The following is a 22859-nucleotide window of genomic DNA, read 5'->3' as shown; positions in this document are numbered from 1 at the left end:
CGTATGAAGGTAAGTCCGTACGTCCCAAAGTTGGTTTCCATTCTCTGACTTTAATTTGCCTCAACCAAATGTTATCTTATACAAAATGCTTATTACCACAAAACACAGATCAAGTATGTATTTTGGTGGCGTCACTTTATCCGGTCTAGAGTTATGCCCTTTTACAAATGGAAAAATTGCTGAACTTTTTATACGACCGCAAAAAAATTTTGTGGTCGTATATTGGTATGACGTTGGCGTCGTCGTCGTCGTCGTCGTCCGGCGTCGTCGTCCGAATACATATTGGTTTTCGCACTCTAACTTTAGTTTAAGTGAATGGATCTTTTTGAAATTTGACCTTAAGGTTAAATACCACAAAAGGAAGGTTGGGATTGATTTTGGGGGTTATGGTACCAACAGTTAAGGAATTAGGGGCCAAAAAGGGGCCAAAAATGAGCATTTTCTAGTTTCCAGACAATAACTGTGGAACGGTGTATGGATCTCTCTGAAATTATACTGCAAGTTTCCATACCACAAAGGGATGGTTAGGATTTGCTTTGGGGGGTTATGGCTCAAACCGTTTAGGAATTAGGGGCAAAAAAGGGGGAAAAACAAGGTTGTCCTGGTTAATGGACAAATACTTTAGTACAAAACATAATTTAAAGCAGTGTAAGGGAGATAAATCAAATACATCATTGAAATTATCTCCCTTACACTGCTTTTAAATTATGTATAAAGTAATGGTTAATGAACAATAAAGATAATCTAAAACAGTGTAAGGGAGGTAATCCAAATACAATGTTTTGGTTACTTCCCTTACACTGCTTTTAAATTATGTTTAAAGAAATGCATATTTATAAAGGAAGACCAGTAAAAATATCTGCAAATGTTTTCATCTTTTTTTTTTACAAAAAAATCCATATGAAAGATTTGACACTATATTTTTATTAATTCTATTATAAAATAGATTAAGTTAGCACTATGGTAAATTTAAATGGGTAATTATGGTTGCCAACTCCATTGGAAATTTGAATTGAGATTATGACCATATCTTGAGGGAAAGAATTTTTTTGGGGGGAAAAGGGGGGGGGGGATAAAAAGAAATTGTGGGGGGCCAATTTTTTCTCATTTCAGATTTCAGAAATTAAAAAGAATTATTCTTCAAATATTATTTTTTTTTCAAATTTCAAATATTGAAAAATTTCAAGAAGTAATCTTTAATTGCACAGTATGGCGCATTAGATTTGTAAAATCTTTAATCACATTTATTTATTTGTTATGCCTAATCTAACAGTGTATTTAGATTTTTAATTTTGGGTCCAGTTTTCAAATTGGTCTACATTAATGTCCAAAGGGTCCAAAATTAAACTTTGTTTGATTTTAGCAAAAATTGAATATATGAGGTTCTTTGATATGCTGAATCTAACCATGTATTTAGATTTTTTATTTGTGGACCCCGTTATCTAATTGGTTCATATTGAGGTCAAAAGGGTCCAAAATTAAACTTTGTTTGATTTCATCTAAAATTGAATTATTGGGGTTCTTTGATATTCCAAATCTAACCGTGTATTTAGGTTTTTAATTTTGGGTCCTGTTTTTTAAATTGGTCTACATTGAGGTCCAAAGGGTCCAAAATTAAACTTAGTTTGATTTTGACAAAAATTGAATTCTTGGGGTTCTTTGATTTGCTGAATCTAAACATGTGTTTAGATTTTTGATTATGGGCCCAGTTTTCAAGTTGGTCCAAGATAGGGTCCAGTATTTAAACTTTGTTTGATTTCAACAAAAATTGAATATATGGGGTTCTTTGATATGCTGAATCTAAACATGTATTTAGATTTTTGATTATGGGCCCAGTTTTCAAGTTGGTCCAAATTGGGGTCCAAAATTAAACTTTGTTTTGATTTCATCAAAAATTGAATTATTGGGGTTCTTTGATATTCCAAATCTAACCGTGTATTTAGAATTTTAATTTTAAGTCCCGTTTTTATACGACCGAAAAAAAATTTTTGTGGTCGTATATTGGTATGACGTTGGCGTCGTCGTCGTCGTTGTCGTCGTCGTCGTCGTCGTCGTCCGGCGTCGTCGTCCGAATACACATTAGTTTTCGCACTCTAACTTTAGTTTAAGTGAATGGATCTCATTGAAATTTTACCATAAGGTTCAATACCACAAAAGGAAGGTGGGGATTGATTTTGGGGGTTATGGTACTAACAGTTAAGGAATTAGGGGCCAAAAGGGGCCAAAAATAAGCATTTTTGTAACTTCCAGACATAACTTGTGTGTAAGTGTATGGATCTCTCTGACATTGTACCACAAGGTTCCATATCACAAAGGGAATGCTGGGATTGATTTTGGGGGTAATTGTCTCCAAATTTTAGGAATTAGGGGCCAAAAAGGGGCAAAAAACAAGCATTTTTCTAGTTTCATGACAATAACTTGTTTGTAAGTGTATGGATCTTTATGAAATTGTACTACAAGGTTCCATATCACAAAGGGAATACTGGGATTGATTTTTGGGGTAATTTCCTCCAAATATTAGGAATTAGGGGCCAAAAAGGGGCAAAAAACAAGCATTTTTCTAGTTTCATGACAATAACTTGTTTGTAAGTGTATGGATCTTTATGAAATTGTACTTCAAGGTTCCATATCACAAAGGGAAGGCTGGGATTGATTTTGGGGGTTTTCCCTCAAAATTTTAGTAATTAGGGGCCATAAAAGGGCAAAAAAAACATGCATTTTTCTAGTTTCAGGACAATAACTTGTGTGTAAGTGTATGAATCTTTATGGAATTGTACTGCAAGGTTCCATATCACAAAGGGAAAGCTGGAATTGAGTTTGGGGGTAATTGCCCTAAACGTTTAGGAATTTGGGGCCAAAAAGGGGCCAAAAAACAAGCATTTTTCTAGTTTCCAGACAATAACTTGTGTTCAAGTGTATGAATCTCTCTGAAATTGTACTGCAAGGTACCATACCACAAAGGGAAAGCTGGGATTGAGTTTGGGGGCGATGAATCATAAGGGGGTTCAAAAAATTGGGGGGGGGGGATTTTTTTTTTCCTTTTTTTTCTTTAACATTTTCCATTTTAAATTGGTTATTTCTGATTTATATATAAAAGCAAATAATAATGATATGGTTTGAATAGGCATACATGTGAACCTCCCGACGGGAATACAATAATCCCGTTTTCAGGGGTCTCCTCCCCCCCTCCCGTTGAAAAAATCCCGTGTATGAAATTTTTCATGAATGAAAAATTTCTGCCCAACATAACATCTCAGGCATCTGGTGTAACTGACATTACCTGAAGTTATATTTTACCTGTAAATCAATTAACATGCATAATTATATGGCTTCACTTGTCAGCTTGGGTGTCAAACATACTGGTAAGCAACGATTTTTACCTCAGGCTATCTGCCGTTGTGTAACAAAAACTGTGTATTTATTGGGTTACTTCCCTTGATTTATCCTGTTTTAAGTTACGTTCCTTTTAATAATGAAAATTTTTAAAAGAATATAAATAAAATATAAATTGAACAAATAATCATAAAAGGATGGTTATTAAATGATTTTAAATGTCTTAGGACAAATAAAAAAATAATAATTTGAAAATTATTTGAGGATTCTATACTTCCTTTTAAGGCTTAAATTGAAATTTATATAATAACTATGACCCTAACTTAACAGATAGAATGAATTTCTGAGTTTGAAAATAAAAACTATCTGCAAGAAAGAAAAAAAAAAAAAATAAAAACTATTTGCAGACAGCTTAACAAATGTTCTGGTTGCAATGATTGTTTTATAGACTATGAAGTAAAAAATTTAAAGAACATACTGGAAAAAAACAATGTTAGATTGAACATGTAGAATATAAAGATGGAGAAACTTTATAAGTACAAGGGTACTGTAAACATAATAAATTGGTTGGAAAGTTGAAGAAAACACACTTTAAAAGACCATTTTTACAGCACACGGTTACATTTACAACAAAATTAATGTCGATTAAAAACCTCCTGATCTGAGTCCTAATCTCCTGACCAAAATTTCCCAATCTCCTGATCTGAGTTTCACAGTCCATCACATGTATGAATAGGTAAATTGAAAATTTTTAAGTTCTTAGACCACTTTCATTCTGTGTCAGAAACCTATGCTGTGTCAAATATTTAATTACAATCCAAATTCAGTGCTGTATCAAGCTTGAATGTTGTGTCCATACTTGCCCCAACTGTTCAGGGTTCGACCTCTGCGGTCGTATCAAGCTGCGCCCCAGCGGAGCATTTTATTTAAATTGGTCTACATTAAGGTCCAAAGGGTCCAAAATTAAACTTAGTTTGATTTTAGCAAAAATTGAATTCTTGGGGTTCTTTGATATGCTGAATCTAAACATGTGTTTAGATTTTTGATTATGGGCCCAGTTTTCAAGTTTGTCCAAGTTGGGGTCCAAAATTAAACTTTGTTTGATTTTAACAAAAATTGAATATATGGGGTTCTTTGATATGCTGAATCTAACCATGTATTTTGATTTTGGACATTGGACCATAATAGGTAAATTAAAAAAATTCAAGTTCTTAGACCACATTCTTTCTGTGTCAGAAACCTATGCTGTGTCAAATATTTAATAACAATCCAAATTCAGAGCTGTATCAAGCTTGAATGTTGTGTCCATACTTGCCCCAACTGTTCAGGGTTCGACCTCTGCGGTCGTATCAAGCTGCGCCCCAGCGAAGCATTTTATTCATTTCTGTTCTCTAACTTTAGTTTGCCTCAACCAAATGTTATGAAACTTATACACAATACTTATTACCACAAAACTCAGATCAAGTACAAATTTGGGTAGCGTCACTTTTACTGTTCTTCAGTTATGTCCATTTATAACTTTATATATTATGCAAGTGGGGGCATCATCTGTGTCCCATGGACACATTCCCCATTTATATTTTGAATATTTTTGTCTATTATCATGAAAACTATAATTGATAATTGCAAAAATGATCAGCAAGAAAAAATCTACAAATAAGTCTATATGATTGAAATAGTCAGTCGACTCTTTATTAGAGTTATTGCCCTTTGTTGAAAATTTTTACTAATTTTTGTGTGTTTGCCTTCTATATTAAAAATTATAATACATATATATAGATAGATAGAAACTTAAATAAGCAAAAATGATCAGCAATACAAGATCTACAATTAAGATTGTACAGAGAAAATGGTTCAATTACTCCTTATTGACGATTTTTACCAATTATTTTTGCGTTTTGCATTCTAAGATAAAAATTATAATAGATAAATAGAAACTTTAAATAACAAAAATGATCAGCAAGGCAAGATGTACAAAGAAGTCAAATTTTGCCGATATAGTTAGTAGACTGACCTTAAATGAGGATTTTTTAAAACTTTTTTTTGTGTATTTTGAGCAAAACCCAAAGTAGATAGAAAAAAACTAAACAGACAAAACGATCAGCGTTACAAGGTGAACAAAAAAGAGATTTTTGTCATGAATTCTCTTCTCATCTACAATGTTGGAGAGTGTCCTTTGTTGAATGTGCACATAGACCTACAAATGTAGGTGAGAGACACAGGCTCTTTAGAGCCTCTAGTTAAAATTTTACAAAACAGAATGCAACCTGTCCAATAAAAGAATGGAAAAGATTTATCTGGGATAAAAGATGACCAACTCCCATTTCCAGGAGAACATATTTGCTTGCATATATATTAAACCTGTTTTTATAAAAACCAAATAACAAGGAATTATTTGAATCTGGAATAATTTTGAATTCTGGAAAATTGATAGGAAATGTATGACGAAAACTAAACCAACTATTTATGGTTAACCATGCACGCATGGTTAAGGTTAATTTTGCTTTGACTTATATTTCAGTATTCATGAACTAACTTCCCCTCCTTAGCCATGCATGCCAGGCTAACCCCTCTAAATTGGTTTAGTTTTCATCATACATTACTTATCAATATTCTAGAATTCAAAATTATTCCAGGTTCAAATAATTCCTTGTTGAATTAGCTTTTATTAGTTTGAAGATTTTTGCTTCAGGTGATTTCCTCATGTCCATGATTTTAATTGAAATGAGGTGATGTAACTTGACCAATATCCTACATTTTCCTGATGAAACTTGTACATTGACACTGGCGATCCCCCCGAAATCAGTTTTCAATTATTATTGAGTAATATAAACATTCCTTTAATGGTCTCAATACTGATTACATTATATTGTACTTTTCAGGTAAATACTTAAAGATGAAATATTCTCCTGTTTTGAAATTTAGAAAGTACAAAAGTACAGCAATAACAATACAGCCTCCTATGAGCATTTTGTTGATAGAAATCCACAAAGGCATACAGGGAGCATCACATTTTGTTGATAGAAATACCCAAAAGCATACAGGGAGCATCACATTTTGTTGATAGAAATCCCCAAAGGCATACAGAGAGCATCACATTTTGTTGATAGACATGATAGAAATCCCCAAAAGCATACAGGGAGCATCACATTTTGTTGATAGAAATCCCCAAAGGCATACAGGGAGCATCACATTTTGTTGATAGAAATCCACAAAGGCATACAGGGAGCATCACATTTTGTTGATAGAAATCCCCAAAGGCATACAGAGAGCATCACGTTTTGTTGATAGACATGATAGAAATCCCCAAAAGCATACAGGGAGCATCACATTTTGTTGATAGAAATCCCCAAAGGCATACAGGGAGCATCACATTTTGTTGATAAAAATCCCCAAAAGCATACAGGGAGCATCACATTTTGTTGATAGACATGATAGAAATCCCCAAAAGCATACAGAGAGCATCACATTTTGTTGATAGACATGATAGAAATCCCCAAAAGCATACAGGGAGCATCACATTTTGTTAATAGACATGATAGAAATCCCCAAAAGCATACAGGGAGCATCACATTTTGTTAATAGACATGATAGAAATCCCCAAATGCATACAGGGAGCATCTCATTTTGTTGATAGAAATCCCCAAATGCATGCAGGGAGCATCACATTTTGTTGATAGAAATCCCCAAAGTCATGCAGGGAGCATCACATTTTGTTGATAGACATGATAGAAATCCCCAAAAGCACTTCATTTGATTTTTGGTGTGAAGCTACATTAGCATTTGAAAAGCATCAGAGGTGACTAACATAATCATTCTCCTACTATGAAAGGCAAAAAGTAAAAAAAGACAATATATAATCTGTTGGGTTTAAAAAGGATAAAGAGGTTCCTAATAAGGCTTCAAATGAAAAACACAAAAGACAAGAGTGCATAAAATAATAAAATGTAAGCAGTGTCCTAAATGAAATTCGTCATTTCAGAATCATCATTCTGGGTAATATTTTCAAAAATGTACACAAAATGTTGTGATTGGTTAAAAACACCCTAAACATTGGAAATTCAACCAATGAGGTGACAATTTTTCATTTTGGGCTACAAACAATGAAATTACCAGTAGTTCAGACTCCTTTAGATTCTGAAATGGCAAATAAGAAATGAGGAATTAAGAAAGAAGTCCATTAGCTGGTGGAGCAGGGCACTCTTTAAAATTTTTAAGTAGCTATTACAGTCACTGTATTATTTGCATCGGTACATGTATTGCAAGAAGTTCAGATTCCTGGGAGTCTAGCTATGACATTAACTTCATATTGTTTGTTCATGTATTATACAATTATAGCCTTTGTATGAGGTCGATACGAGGTTATATCGACCTAAGAGAAGCATATGGACTGAGGACGAAGAAGTCCGAGGTCCATATGCTTCTCTGGGTCGATATAACATTGTATTGACCTCAACCAAAGGCTACAATTAGATTGTTATATTATTAATCAACAACTATTGCATGAACAATGTAAAATTGGGGATTTCTAGAATGTATTTTTAGTAACATGCTGTATGCCCTGTGCAATATGCTGTTTTTGACCTATATAAAGCTGAACAAAACAGAATTGGCGTGCAAACTGAGTAAATACAAATGTTCATGTGATCAAGTTATAACGAATCACAAATCCTTAAAAATATTCGATTAATAATATTGTAACCTATACAATGAGATCATGTACCTGGGAGCCTCTAGTTTATAGAATTGTCATGCCTTTGTAGCATTTATATGAAAACATGTTGTACTGCAATAGACAAAGACTTTATTGATCTACATGATAATTAGTCCAATTGTCCTCTGCTTAATGAATTAATCATGTATTAAAACACAAAGTATTCTCACGTGGCATCACATAGTAGTCAATTAGTTATACACACAGGGATTGATACCACAAAATATTCATATTCATCATGTACATCTTGTAGTGTTTTACATACAAAGAGCCATGTCCCCATAATTAAGCCAAACCCTGGAGAAAGTTTTGTGATATTTGGATCTATATTAAACCATTTAAAATGACCCAAGATAGTTTTGATATTGTTGCAAGTGTTTGTTAGAAAAACTTTTACGAGCAGTTAAGACTCTTGGCAATTCTTAACAAGCCTTTTTAATTAATACTCAGGTATATATATATATATACATTCATACTTTATTAACCTATAAGTATAGCAGGGTGGAATAGGTAATTTTACTATGAAATAGATTTTTTTTTAAAGAAAAATCATGAAAAGAGATCTTTCCAACCTCATGCACTCTTCAAATGTTCATTTGCTGTAATATAGTGTTCTGTTGTAAACATGTTGCAAATCACAGTTTTAAGTCATATTTGTACATGTTGGTAAAAATGTAAGATACATGCACGATGCATAAATATATATATATCAATCGCCATGGCAGTCAGCAGGGTTTAAGAACATCCGTTGTTCGACCTGCTAGTCAAATGCATTTTGTTAGACTATACTTTTTCACTTTTTTGGTCATTTGGAAAATGTTGTTTGTGCTGTATTTAGACCACTCTACCAAGAAATTTGTTTTGAATGCACACGTATAAAAATTGCGGTTTTTATCCAACGCAATCATAGGTTTGAACGTTGTTTTTAATTTAGACTTGTATATGTATATATTTATATATGTTACTATATTATCTTTATGAGTATATGCATTGCAGCAATTTATCAAATTACTCAATACTGGACAGCAAAAAATGAGTTTTCGCTCTATTTCAATATAAACATTTAGATATTTTTACAAAATTTGTAATCATATATTTTACTGCTCCAGAGTAATGGTACTTGGTTCTTGGAAAAATATTGATTATATTGAAAATTGCAATGTTATCGCTCTCATGTGTTCATTTCTTGTCAGAATTTTATGAAACTTATATCATAGGTTTATATCAGCAATGTCTTTGACACTTTTGAAAATAAGTTCTGATCAAATATTTTAAACGAGTTATGGCCCTTGGAAATATAAATTATAATGAAAATCACATTGCATTTGCTCTGAAGCCTTCATTTTAATAAAAAGTTTTAAAGAACAAAAAAAAAGTGCTTTTTTCAGTTATTGCCCTTGATAGATAAAATATGAGCAATGCGGAGGACATTGAAACTCTGTTCTTTTATTTGTATTGTACTTGTAATAAACCACTGAATCCTCTCATTTCGGATTCTTAAAATAATAAAGATTCAGACTTGTATTGCCCATTATTACCCAGCAAAACACAAGGCTATTTCCCAGCATTTTCCACAGGAACAAAGCAAAAATAAAACAGACAAGTAATTTTCGCCTATGCTGAAATCCTAATAATTCAGCAGTCACATTGAAGCTACTCTATGATAGCTACCTTAACCACCTGAAGGCCTATTCAGTGAGAGTGGTTTAGATGATTTGATCTAAACTTTTTCAACAGTTGTTTTAATTTACTTTACATGATACATTGAATATTGTGATTTTGTTTTACACAAAATTGATTATATGAAGTGTTATAACCTTTCATAATGTTGAGTTTTTTTTTAATTGTCACTCGAACACTGGTAAAATAATGCACTTGGGAATATTGAAATTTGTAGTTGCCAGTTATTGTGATGAAATGAACTAAAGTTATCTCCCTTTGACCTCATCAGAAAATTATTGTATTGTGAAATCAACTGCAATTTTTGCCACTCCATTTGTAAGCCAAAATATTTTAACAGTTATTATACGACCGCAAAAAATTTGCATTCATATAATGCTATCATGTTGTATGCGTCGTTGTTGTCCAAAGACACATTTGGTTTCCAGACAATACCTTTAGTTTAAGAGAATGGATCTCTATGAAATTTTACCAGAAGGTTCAATACCACAAAAGGAAGGCTGGGATTGAGTTTGGGGGTAATTGGGGCCAAAAACAAGCATTTTTCTAGTTTCCAGACAATAACTTGTGTTAAAGTTTTAGGAACTCTCTGAAATTGTTCATTTTTCCGGAAAATAATCTTCAAAATTCCAAATTTGGAACAAATTTTTTTTTTTTTGGGGGGGGGTTTCATAATTTTTTGGTTTTTTTTTCCCCAAAAAATTTCCATTTTTACATTGATTATTTCTGATTTATATATAAAAGCAACAAATACTGATATGGCAGGAGATACACACCAAACAGGGTGTGTAAATAATTAAATATAACAGATTAACTAAGTATTGTGCAACAGCACAGTATTGCGCAGTAGCAAGAAATCCTCAATTGAAATAAATACAAATCTTTTAACCAATTTCAATGAGATTAAATTTAAGTCTTTAAATTTTGGGGGTTCTAACCTTGTATTACTATTTAGGATATTGGGCCCCATTTTTAAATTGGTCTGTATTGAGGTCCAAAGGGTCAAAAACTAAACTTTGTTTGATTTCATCAAAAACTGAATTATTGCGGCTCTATGATATGCTGAATCTTATTGTGCTTTTAGATTTTTAGTCCCCTACCGACAAAGTCGAAGGGGACTTTAGATTTGCACTCCGTCTGTCCATCTGTCTGTCTGTTCATCCGTCAGTCCGGCAAATCAGTTTTCCACACTTTTTTTCTATGGCTTGAAGATATTGATTTGATATTTGGTATATTGTTTTATCAAGACAAGTTACAGATCAAGTTTGAATTTTGTTCCGGTCTGACGATTTTTTGCAGAGTTATGGTCCTTGAACTTAGAAAATTCTCTCAAATAATCAGTTTTCCACACTTTTTTTTGTCATGCTTGAGGATATTGATTTGATGATTGTTATATAGTTTTATCATGACAAGTTACAGATCAAATTCGAATTTTGGTCCGGTCTTATGATTTTGTGCAGAGTTATGGTCCTTGGACTTAGAAAATTCACTCAAATTATCAATTTCCCACTTTTTTTTTCGCCATGCTTGAAGGTATTGACTTGATATTTGTTATATAGTTTACACCATGTCAAGTTATAGATCAAGTTAGCATTTTGTTCCATTTCAATTAATTTTTAACCGGTAGGGGACTATGTATTGCCAGGCAATACTCACAGAATGCTTGTTTATTTTGGGCCCTGTTTTCAAATTAGTCCATATTAAGGTTTGAAGGGTCCAAAATTAAACTTTGTTTGATTTCAACTAAAATTAAATTTTTGGTGTTTTTTTATATGCTGAATCTAACCATGTTGTTAGATTTTGGATATCAGACCATACTAGGTAAATTAAATGTACCATTTCAAATTTTTAAGATCTTTGACCACATTCTTTCTGTGTCAGAAACCTATATTATGTCAAAAATTTGATCACAATTCAAATTCAGACAGTATCAAGCTTGAATATTGTGTCCAAACTTGCCCCAACTGTTCAGGGTTTGACCTCTGTGGTTGTATCAGGCTGCGCTTGGGGAAGCATTTTATTAATTGATTTCAACCAGAAAATGGGTCATTTAAATGCAAATGAAATTTATTTAATAAATTAAAAAAGAGGCGAAAGATACCAAAGGCACATTCAAACTCATAATTAACCTATAGTAATTAGTACATGTAGTCTTGACTGGAAATTTTCAAAGTTGCATCCTTTGCTGAAGAACAATGTACGTGTAAGTAAATAATGCTGCCCAGTGAGCATAGACATTGCCATTGAGTAACATCGATGCAGCTTTTAAAATGAAGATAATATGATATTTAGAATTATGTGCACCTGATATTTTATTATAATTAGACATTTTATGGACTTTTTCATATATACATGTATACCAAAGCCAAAAACTTTGCAAGGAACAGCAAGGGAACAAAAATAATATGGGCGGATAATTGGCCTTATAATATTGCCCCCGCCGAAGCAGAGGGGGCATTAAGTTTTTACCCTTGTCTGTCTGGCCGTACATCCCAAAATTGGTTTTCGTTCTCTAACTTAAGTTTGCCTCAACCAAATGTTATCAAACTTATACACAATGCTTATTACCACAAAACACAGATCAAGTTTGAATTTTGGTGGCATCACTTTAACCATTCTAGAGTTATGCCCTTTATAATTTTTCATTTCCGTTCTCTGACTTAAGTTTGCCTCAACCAAATGTTATGAAACTTAGGTAGCAATACACAGTTAGGAGTTTGGTTTCGAATTTTGGCCCCGGTGGATTTTTCAAATATGAAAGTTATTGTGTAATAAAATTCATTTTTAGACAGCTGAGTACTAATTTAGCCTTCAATGGTGGTTTATAAGAACATCAAGATTATTTTTTACATGTTTTATGGGCTATTTTTTGTTTGACTCTCTGTATTTTCATAGCTAGACCAGTCATCGGTCCAGAAATTAATGTAATGTTTACAAACACTTTTTTTCTACATGAAGTTTTTGACGCAATTTTACAAAAAAATGAGACGTAAGACATATGATTTCATTGGATTTAATGAAAGATATATGTAAACAGTTTCAGAAAAGATATTACTTGAAGTGATTGAAATTCTACTTTTGGTCAAATTTTGGGGAAATATGTGACATCTTTTCCACCCTTTTTGCTATATTTTATTACAAAAAAATGCAAATTGTTGCCATGGATACACCAAAAAGAAATTATATTTTACCATTTTATATACTGGATATGAAATCTATGGAAGATTCTGATTACATACATATGCACATATATGACACAAACAGTAAGCTTAATATTGCAAGAAGGCAATGAAAAGGGGATGGTAAAATTTATGAGGGAAAATTTTAATATTTTTTCCTAACTGTTTATTGCTACCTTATGTAGATATAAGAAGATGTGGTATGAGTGCCAATGAGACAACTCTCCATCCAAGTCAAAATTTATAAAAGTAAACCATTATAGGTCACAGTACGGTCTTCAACACATAGCCTTGGCTCACACCGAAAAGTAAGCTATAAAGGGCCCCAAAAAATTACTAGTGCAAAACCATTCAAACGGGAAAACCAACGGCCTAATCTATATAAAAAACAAGAAACGAGAAACACTTATGAACCACATCAACAAACGACAACCACTGAACATCAGATTCCTGACGTAGGACAGGTGCAAACAAATGCAGCGGGTTTAAACGTTTTAATGGTACCAAACCTTCACCCTTTTTCTGAAACAATAGTGTAACATCACAACATAGAAAGACACACTATAAAATATCAACTGAAATAGCTTAACTCAATCAAAGGACATATTAACACCATTGAACATACACTGAACAAATAATTTTGACCTATGACACAATGTAAATACAAAATAAATAAACCAAGGGTAGAATAATGGCATACTTACCAAGCTCAGAATTGTATAATTTAAGACTTTTCATACCACAAATCTATTGATAATTAGATTCTAAATCAACTTCTGAAGGGATTAAGTGTTTAAGAATGACAATAAATCATCAACATTTCAATTTTATTGTTTACAGTCCTTAGCAACCAAAATTATTTTAAGGTGGTTATTTCTGATTTATATATAAAAGCAAATAATAATGATATGGTTTGAATAGGTAAATTAAAGATTTTTAAGTCCTTAGACCACATTCATTCTGTGTCAGAAACCTATGCTGTGTCAAATATTTTAATCACAATCCGAATTCAGAGCTGTATCAAGCTTGAATGTTGTGTCCATACTTGCCCCACCTGTTCAGGGTTCGACCTCTGCGGTCGTATCAAGCTGCGCCCAGCGGAGCATTTTATTTTAAAAATTAGAGCTATCTACCTTTGTCCATGATTATAGTTGAATCAACTACAATCAATGCTTTATACAATGCAATGTTCAATTTTGCCTTCCACTGATAAAACACAGATCAAGTTGAATTTGGGTAGTGTCACTTTAACCATTATTGAGTTATGCCCCTTTATAAATCGAAAAATTGCAAAATTTTTAGTTTCCGTTCTGTAACTTAAGTTTGCCCCAACCAAACATGAAACCTATAGACAATACTTATTACCACAAAACTAAGATCAAGTACAAATTTGGGTAGCATCACTTTTATTGTTCTTGAGTTATGTCCTTTTATAATGTTTTATGCAAGTGGGGGCATCATCTGTGTCCTTGGGGATACGTTCTCCATTTATTGTTAATTATTTCTTTAATGGGTTTGTTCTGTAGTCTCATGAAAAATGCTACTATAGTCATCTATGGGAAAATATTTTGCAAACTACTTTAAATGTACTTTTTTTTATGAATTTAGTATTGTCGATGAATTTGCGTGTATTTAATTTGGCGTTATTTCTAATTCTTATATGACGTGCTTCTTTCGCTTTGTAAACAACACCGTGATAAAATTCTTGATATATCTTTACTTAGCTCAGACTCAGAGGTGTACATAATAATGACTGTTACAATATACCTCCCACGTAAATCCACATGTATCGTAACCTATGTGCAAACGCTTTGTCGATTTCTCTGGGTTAAAAATTGCAATTGAAAAAAAACCTATAGAACCTTTATTCTTATTCTGATGCATAACAAAAGAGTTAATGCATTAAAGCTCAGAAAAATGTACGAAATCAAAAGAAAATAAAATTCTGCGAAATTCCATTAATGTTTTTGGTGCATTTAAGTCATTTCAAAACATGACTTCATACAAATGAAGACGTTCAAGTCGAAACTTCTTCTGTTTCGTGAACCCTTCAAATTCGGATAATATTGCATTAAAATGGAGTTTTGAGGTAGGTGTTGTTTTAGTTTTTATTCTATTGCACTATTTTTCGCACATTTACTGATTTCAGCAAGTCAACATGGCGGCTCCTTAGTTACGAAATGGCAACTGTGGATTTGACGGTAGCTTTCGTGAAAAACATGTAAATTAAAAAGGGCAAATTTTGGGGTTGAGATTTAAAAGCGTTAAACTTATTTTTTTCTAGCGGTTATTTAAGAAATAATTCATGCAAGCTACAGATTTATTGGATTTTTTTTAGCTTTATCTAACATGGGTAAAATAGAACAGCCACACACACGGCATACCCACCCTCGCTTCATTTTTTGTCGAGCCTGCGACTTTTGTCGCAGAAAGCTCGACATAGGGATAGTGATCCGGCGGCGGCGGCGGCGGCGTTAGCTAACTTCTTAAAAGCTTTATATTTTAGAAGGTGGAAGGTCTGGATGCTTCATACTTTGTATATGGATGCCTCATGTTACGAAGTTTCCGTCAGTCACATGTCCAATGTCCTTGACCTCATTTTCATGGTTCAGTGACTACTTGAAAAAAAAGTTAAGATTTTTTGTAATGTTAGATTCTCTCTTATTATAAGTAATAGGATAACTATATTTGGTATGTGCGTACCTTGTAAGGTCCTCATGCCCGTCAGACAGTTTTCACTTGACCTCGACCTCATTTCATGGATCAGTGAACAAGGTTAAGTTTTGGTGGTTAAGTCCATATCTCAGATACTATAAGCAATAGGTCTAGTATATTCGGTGTATGGAAGGACTGTAAGGTGTACATGTCCAACTGGCAGGTGTCATCTGACCTTGACCTCATTTTCATGGTTCAATGGTTATAGTTAAGTTTTTGTGTTTTGGTCTGGTTTTCTTATACTGTATGCCATAGGTCTACTATATTTGGTGTATGGAATGATTGTAAGGTGTACATGTCTAGCGGGCAGGTGTCATCTGACCTTGACCTCATTTTCATGGTTCAGTGGTCAAAGTTAAGTTTTTGAGTTTTGGTCTTTTTTTCTAATACTATATGCAATAGTTCATTTATATTTGGTATGTGCGTACCTTGCAAGGTCCTCATGCCGTTCAGACAGTTTTCACTTGACCTCCACCTCATTTCATGGATCAGTGAACAAGGTTAAGTTTTGGTGGTCAAGTCCATATCTCAGATACTATAAGCAATAGGTCTAGTATATTCGGTGTATGGAAGGACTGTAAGGTGTACATGTCCAACTGGCAGGTGTCATCTGACCTTGACCTCATTTTCATGGTTCAGTGGTTATAGTTAAGTTTTTGTGTTTTGGTCTGGTTTTCTTATACTGTATGCCATAGGTCTACTATATTTGGTGTATGGAATGATTGTAAGGTGTACATGTCTAGCGGGCAGGTGTCATCTGACCTTGACCTCATTTTCATGGTTCAGTGGTCAAAGTTAAGTTTTTGTGTTTTGGTCTGTTTTTCTTAAACTATAAGCAATAGGTCAACTATATTTGTTGTATGGAAGAATTGTTAGCTGTACATGCCTGCCTAGCATGGTTCATCTGACCTTGACCTCATTTTCATGGTTCATTGGTCAATGTTTAGTTTACTTGGTTAATGTTAAGTTTATGTGACAGTTGTAATAAAGCTTTATATTTAGGACTATCAACATAATATCAATGATTAGTAAAGAAGGCGAGACATTTCAGCGTGTGCACTCTTGTTTAATTACTGTAATTGTCCTATTAGAATCGAAATAATTCATGAAAGCCATAGATTTGTTGGAAATTTACACATGGCCTGGGCCGTAGCGAGGGATAAAATTAACGAATATCACGGCCCAGGCCATGTGTAAATTTCCAACAAATCTATGGCTTCCATGAATTATTTCTTAAATATCAAAACATAAATAACGGAAGTATTAAATCATTAACGATAAATTAAAATTTTTATTTGTTTAACAATTAAATGAAACAAAATAAACAAAGATTACTCAATCATCAAAATAGTTGTCTGTTCGATAGAGGTTATTATCCTATTAAGTTGTTAGTTACACAAAAAAGCTGTCATATTTGGCTATGGGGATTATTATTACCTTTTATCCCTTAATCCTTAATTGGTTTTTTGTATGGATCTCTGGTGTTGAATTGGGGTTATGTAAGGTAAACAAGGTTAACAAACAAACGCAGTTGTGAGTACAGTGATATTTATCCAATGTATTTTATATGCATGTAAGCTGCATTTGTATTCAAGTGTATTTACTTTAACGAAAATATACTTACCGCAAAATTTGTCGAAATAAATTATACACTGCGTAAAAAGTACATATACCGTATTATGAAAGATACCTAATTTAGCAGTTATTCATCCTGATGGTCAACTTGTTGCTTAAAAACAATAAAATTGACGAAAAGTAGCAACCTGCCGTCATTTTGTCCAAAGAACAATACAGAAATCTGTTTTAACACAAATTTAATTGGTAAATGACGTATGGGATGGCTGTAAAACCTTTTTAAATCCTGGTTTCAAAAATCAAAAGGAGGGAAAAAAATATTTTGATACTTCAAACATTGTCAAAACTGAGGTTATAGATTTGTTCCTGAATAATTGATGTGTGATTTTTTGATAGACATTTGTTCTTCCATTGACAATTATTAGTTTATGTGGCTGCAAAATTTTTTTTTAGTTTTTGGACACTCAGATACAACCAATTTCATTATTTTCATTGGTTGACAATGGAATTTGTAAGTGGTTCTTCTTCAAGCCATTACATTATTATAGGCTGTTGTATCCACATACATGTACATCTATATGAAAACCATATGTAAAAACCATATAATTATATATAATAGTGCCAAATCTTCACATCTGTAAATAATCTGTATACCTAATGAATAGGAGGGAGAGTAAATTGTAATATTGTAGAGAAGTACTAGCTAGGTATCTGTGGGGTGGAGAATCAGATTTTGGGAGGAATTCAAAACAAAAATGATAGGATGCTTTTGTTTCATTTATTATCTGACAAAGTTCAAGGTCTTTTTATTAAACCCGTTTTGTTCCTTTTTCTCATCACTTGGCGTCCGTCGTCGTCTGTTAACTTTTACAAAAATCTTCTCGTCCGATGATCCTGCCTGCCAACCAAGATTGCCGACATGGCTAAAAATAGAACATAGGGGTAAAATGTAAGTTTTGTCTATTATTTTGAAAACCGTTATATATAGACTAAATCTGACAGGGGCAGAAATGTTCAGAATGTTGAGCTCAATTTTGCCTTTTATCGTAAAGACTATAATAGATAGAGAGAAACTTTAAATTGCAACAATGATCAGCTAAACATGTTCTACAAATAAGTCTAATGATTGAAATCGTCAGTCGACTCCTCATTAGAGTTATGGCCCTTTGATGACAAATTTTTACCAAATTTTTGCGTTTTGCCTTATATCTTAAAGATTATAATAGATAGATAGAAACTTAAATAGGCAAAACTGATCAGCACGACAAGATCTCAATTAATACAATATGGTGGAAATTGGTTGATGACTCGATCCTTATTGGAGTTTTTGCCATTTTTTTGCGTTGTGCCTTATATGATAAAAATTATAATAGATAGATAGAAACTTAATTAAGAAAAATTGATTAGCAAGACAACATCTACTAAAAGTCAAATTTTGCCGATATAGTTAGTAGACTGTCACTCTTTATAGGAGTGATTGCCCTTAATTTAGGATTTTTTTTACCATCTTTTGTGTTTTGGGCAAAAACTAAAGAAGATAGACAGAAACTAAACGAACTAAATGATCAGCAATACAAGATCAACAAAACATAGATTTTTGTCATGAATTCTATTCTCGCCTACAATGTTGGAGAGTGTCATTTGTTGAATATGCATATAGACCAAAATGAGGGACACAGGCTCTTTAGAGCCTCTACTTTTAATGGGTGATGGATATTAAGTCTTTTTTGTATATTTATTATAGTTCTTTTGGTTTGTTTTTTAGTGTTTCTCAGTGAGTACATTGTCTTTTAGTCCACCTCCCAATTTTCCTTTATTTCTAATGAACATGTCATGATTTACTCATTATCTTAGTTACCTTTTTAAATCAAAGCAAAAACCAAATTTGCAATCATTGATATGCAGCAGAGATGCAGTTGAAAGATCAAGTGAAAAAATAGTTAAAAAATCATTTATAAATTTTATGCATGGTATGAAATTTTCTGAGAGAATTCAATAATCATCTAAACAAAATTGTAAATTTATTCTGTTGCTACAATAATAAAAATATATCACAATATAACTCTGCTATAAAATAAAAAACAAGAAAATCTAGTTTGTCATGTTTCATGATAAAGTTTGCTAAAAATAACTATAGTTTAAATATATATATGTATTCTAAAGTGGAATTATTGCTTTGTTCAAGGTAGGCGATAATAATAGGTTTTTACGGACAAAACTATTAATGAAAGAGGAAATCAAATAGGAAGTTATGTACTTAAAATTATATAAAAAAACAAAAATTTCCAAGGAGAAAAATTAAAATAAAAAACAAATTTCAAGGAGAAAATTAATGTGGAAACAAAATTTGCTGCAAGGTAAAATAGTATTTATTTTTATAATTCAGTAGGTAAATATTATTGATACTTTCCATTTGATTAAACACTGTTGAGGGTTCATAGTGTGACGGCCAGTTGTAGTGTACTTTAAATTTGTACAAGATATACATGTAGGTATGTAGGTATGTATTTATGTTATATACTGTCCTAAAATTTAACAGAAGTCCTAAGACATAGTCAAAGGACAACCTGATACAATTGTTTATATTTTGCAGTAGAGGACAAAGACATAAATTTATAGAATGTTGTAATCAAATGACAAAGTGGTACAAATGTACATAGTTTTGTAGTCAGAAGACAAAGGGATAAATTTATAGAGTTTTGTAATCAAATGACAAAGTTGTACAATTGAATATATTTTGTAGTTGGAGGACAAAGTGGTACAATTGTACATAGTTTTGTAGTCAAAAGACAAGTTGGTACATTAGAACAAAGTTTTGTAATCAAAGTACAAAATGACACATTCATACATAGTTTTGTAATCAAATAACAAAGTGGTACATATGTACAGAGTTTTGTAGTCAAAGGACAGTGATACATATGTACAGAGTTTTGTAGTCAAAGGACAATGATACATATGTACATAGTTTTGTAGTCAAAGGACAGTGATACATATGTACAGAGTGTTGTAGTCAAAGGACAGTGATACATATGTACAGAGTTTTGTAGTCAAAGGACAGTGATACATATGTACAGAGTTTTGTAGTCAAAGGACAGTGATACATATGTACAGAGTGTTGTAGTCAAAGGACAATGATACATATGTACAGAGTTTTGTAGTCAAAGGACAGTGATACATATGTACAGAGTGTTGTAGTCAAAGACAGTGATACATATGTACAGAGTTTTGTAGTCAAAAGACAAATTGGTACATTAGAACAAAGTTTTGTAATCAAAGTACAAAATGACACATTCATACATAGTTTTGTAATCAAATAACAAAGTGGTACATATGTACAGAGTTTTGTAGTCAAAGGACAGTGATACATATGTACAGAGTTTTGTAGTCAAAGGACAATGATACATATGTACATAGTTTTGTAGTCAAAGGACAGTGATACATATGTACAGAGTGTTGTAGTCAAAGGACAGTGATACATATGTACAGAGTTTTGTAGTCAAAGGACAGTGATACATATGTACAGAGTTTTGTAGTCAAAGGACAGTGATACATATGTACAGAGTGTTGTAGTCAAAGGACAATGATACATATGTACAGAGTTTTGTAGTCAAAGGACAGTGATACATATGTACAGAGTGTTGTAGTCAAAGGACAGTGATACATATGTACAGAGTGTTGTAGTCAAAGGACAGTGATACATATGTACAGAGTGTTGTAGTCAAAGGACAGTGATACATATGTACATAGTGTTGTAGTCAAAGGACAGTGATACATATGTACATAGTTTTGTAGTCAAAGGACAGTGATACATATGTACAGAGTGTTGTAGTCAAAGGACAGTGATACATATGTACAGAGTTTTGTAGTCAAAGGACAGTGATACATATGTACATAGTTTTGTAGTCAAAGGACAGTGATACATATGTACATAGTTTTGTAGTCAAAGGACAGTGATACATATGTACAGAGTGTTGTAGTCAAAGGACAGTGATACATATGTACAGAGTGTTGTAGTCAAAGGACAGTGATACATATGTACATAGTTTTGTAGTCAAAGGACAGTGATACATATGTACAGAGTGTTGTAGTCAAAGGACAGTGATACATATGTACAGAGTGTTGTAGTCAAAGGACAGTGATACATATGTACAGAGTGTTGTAGTCAAAGGACAGTGATACATATGTACAGAGTGTTGTAGTCAAAGACAGTGATACATATGTACAGAGTTTTGTCGTCAAAGGACAGTGATACATATGTACATATGTACAGAGTTTTGTAGTCAAACAACAACATGGCAAAGTAACATTTGTTTTAAGTCCAAAACAATTCTGAACATGTTGATGGTTTAAGTTTTTTAGTGTATTGAAAAAGACTAAGAAATGTTTACTGGCAAATTACCAGTTAAATGATGGTGATGATCAAGTAAAAAAATGTATGTGATTATTTTATTACACTCCTGCTACTTGTAATTTGATGTAACAGATAAGGCTAGTGCATTCACAGACTTACCCTGTTGTGAGCCCCTGATTAAAACAACACACATACTACAGTACTCATTAATGAACACTTCTTATTTATACATAGTTATAATGATAATTTAGGTGTGAAATAGTGTGAAAATTATTTTTCACCTCGAAATTGGATAAGGTTTTTAACTTCTTAAGGATTTTATGTGAAATTCATGTGATGAAAGTTAGTTGAGAATTTAAGGAATTTCCATGTGTAATTTGTGAATAAGATAATGTGATGGGATGGTAGTGATTTGTAGTGTATAATTATCTACAATAGATGAAGGTATATCATGACGGTAGATTTTGGTGAGTCCGCTTGACGATTTTTATTTCTGAAATATTTATGTTTTTTTTTCAGCAGCAAAAACCTGACTTGATTATGATCAAGTTTGAGATGGGAGTGACTGATGCAAAATAGCTAGAGGGGTTATATTCACACAAATAAAAGGAGATATAGGGTAGATCCTAATGAGACAGCAACCCAAAGACACAAATAACCAAATATTGTTTCTTTTTTACAAACATTGACAAACGTTTGCTTACCTGTATCTTACACTACAGTATTAAAATGTTTTACAAGAAAAAATAGTTGAAAGTTTATGGAGATTTGAATAATGTTATATACATTATATAATCAAAGACAACAATTTTTTCCTCATCTTACTTATTATTTAGACCCCCCCCTTTTACTTGGAAGTGAACTGTTCATTGTTCAAATTATACAGGACTTGTATAAAATACATACTTATTTAATTACATGAAAAAAACATTGGATGTCATATCTGATTTTATGCAAATTTTCATTATGTGTGAATATTCAATTGTTCATCATGTATGTCTACTGGTACTTGTTCAACTTGATTTTATCTTTAAATCTAGGAGATTTATAGTGTAATAAAGTTACAAAAGACTGAGCCCAGTTTATTATCATTATAATGTTTGCCCTGAAGAAACTACTTAGTCTGTCATTGTGTCTGTCCATTTCAAGTAAATTGCTTTTACCTGTATTATAAAAGAAATACAAAAAAAAATTTTTTTCTCTGCATTTCTAAGAAAAAAAATACAGTTCTCATTGCAGTAAGCTTTTAATAAATAGTTTGAATAAGATTTTCAGATAGGGTAATAACTTCTTCTTGATAGTTATATTAATT

General features: G+C 32.5%; 1 protein-coding gene across 2 annotated transcripts in view; it reads left to right on the top strand.

The window, feature by feature from the left end:
• The window catches only part of LOC127718891 (voltage-dependent L-type calcium channel subunit beta-1-like), a 66140-nt gene that overhangs the window by 7155 nt on the left and 36126 nt on the right, over positions 1-22859 (top strand). Inside the window, exon 1 of one of the 2 annotated variants that reach the window (XM_052224973.1) lies at positions 20500-22014. The exons of the other annotated variant lie outside the window; for it this stretch is intronic. Within the exon in view, the coding sequence (XP_052080933.1) occupies positions 21999-22014 (16 nt within the window). The 5' untranslated portion in view covers positions 20500-21998. Of the gene's footprint in view, positions 1-20499; positions 22015-22859 lie in introns of those variants that run through there. 2 annotated transcript variants of the gene reach the window in all.

The sequence above is a fragment of the Mytilus californianus genome, unplaced genomic scaffold (genome assembly GCF_021869535.1).
Source record: "Mytilus californianus isolate M0D057914Y unplaced genomic scaffold, xbMytCali1.0.p SCAF_10, whole genome shotgun sequence".
In the NCBI taxonomy this organism is placed as follows: domain Eukaryota; kingdom Metazoa; phylum Mollusca; class Bivalvia; order Mytilida; family Mytilidae; genus Mytilus; species Mytilus californianus.
Note: the sequence above shows the minus strand (reverse complement) of the source record. Positions and strands in the feature narration are given on the sequence as shown.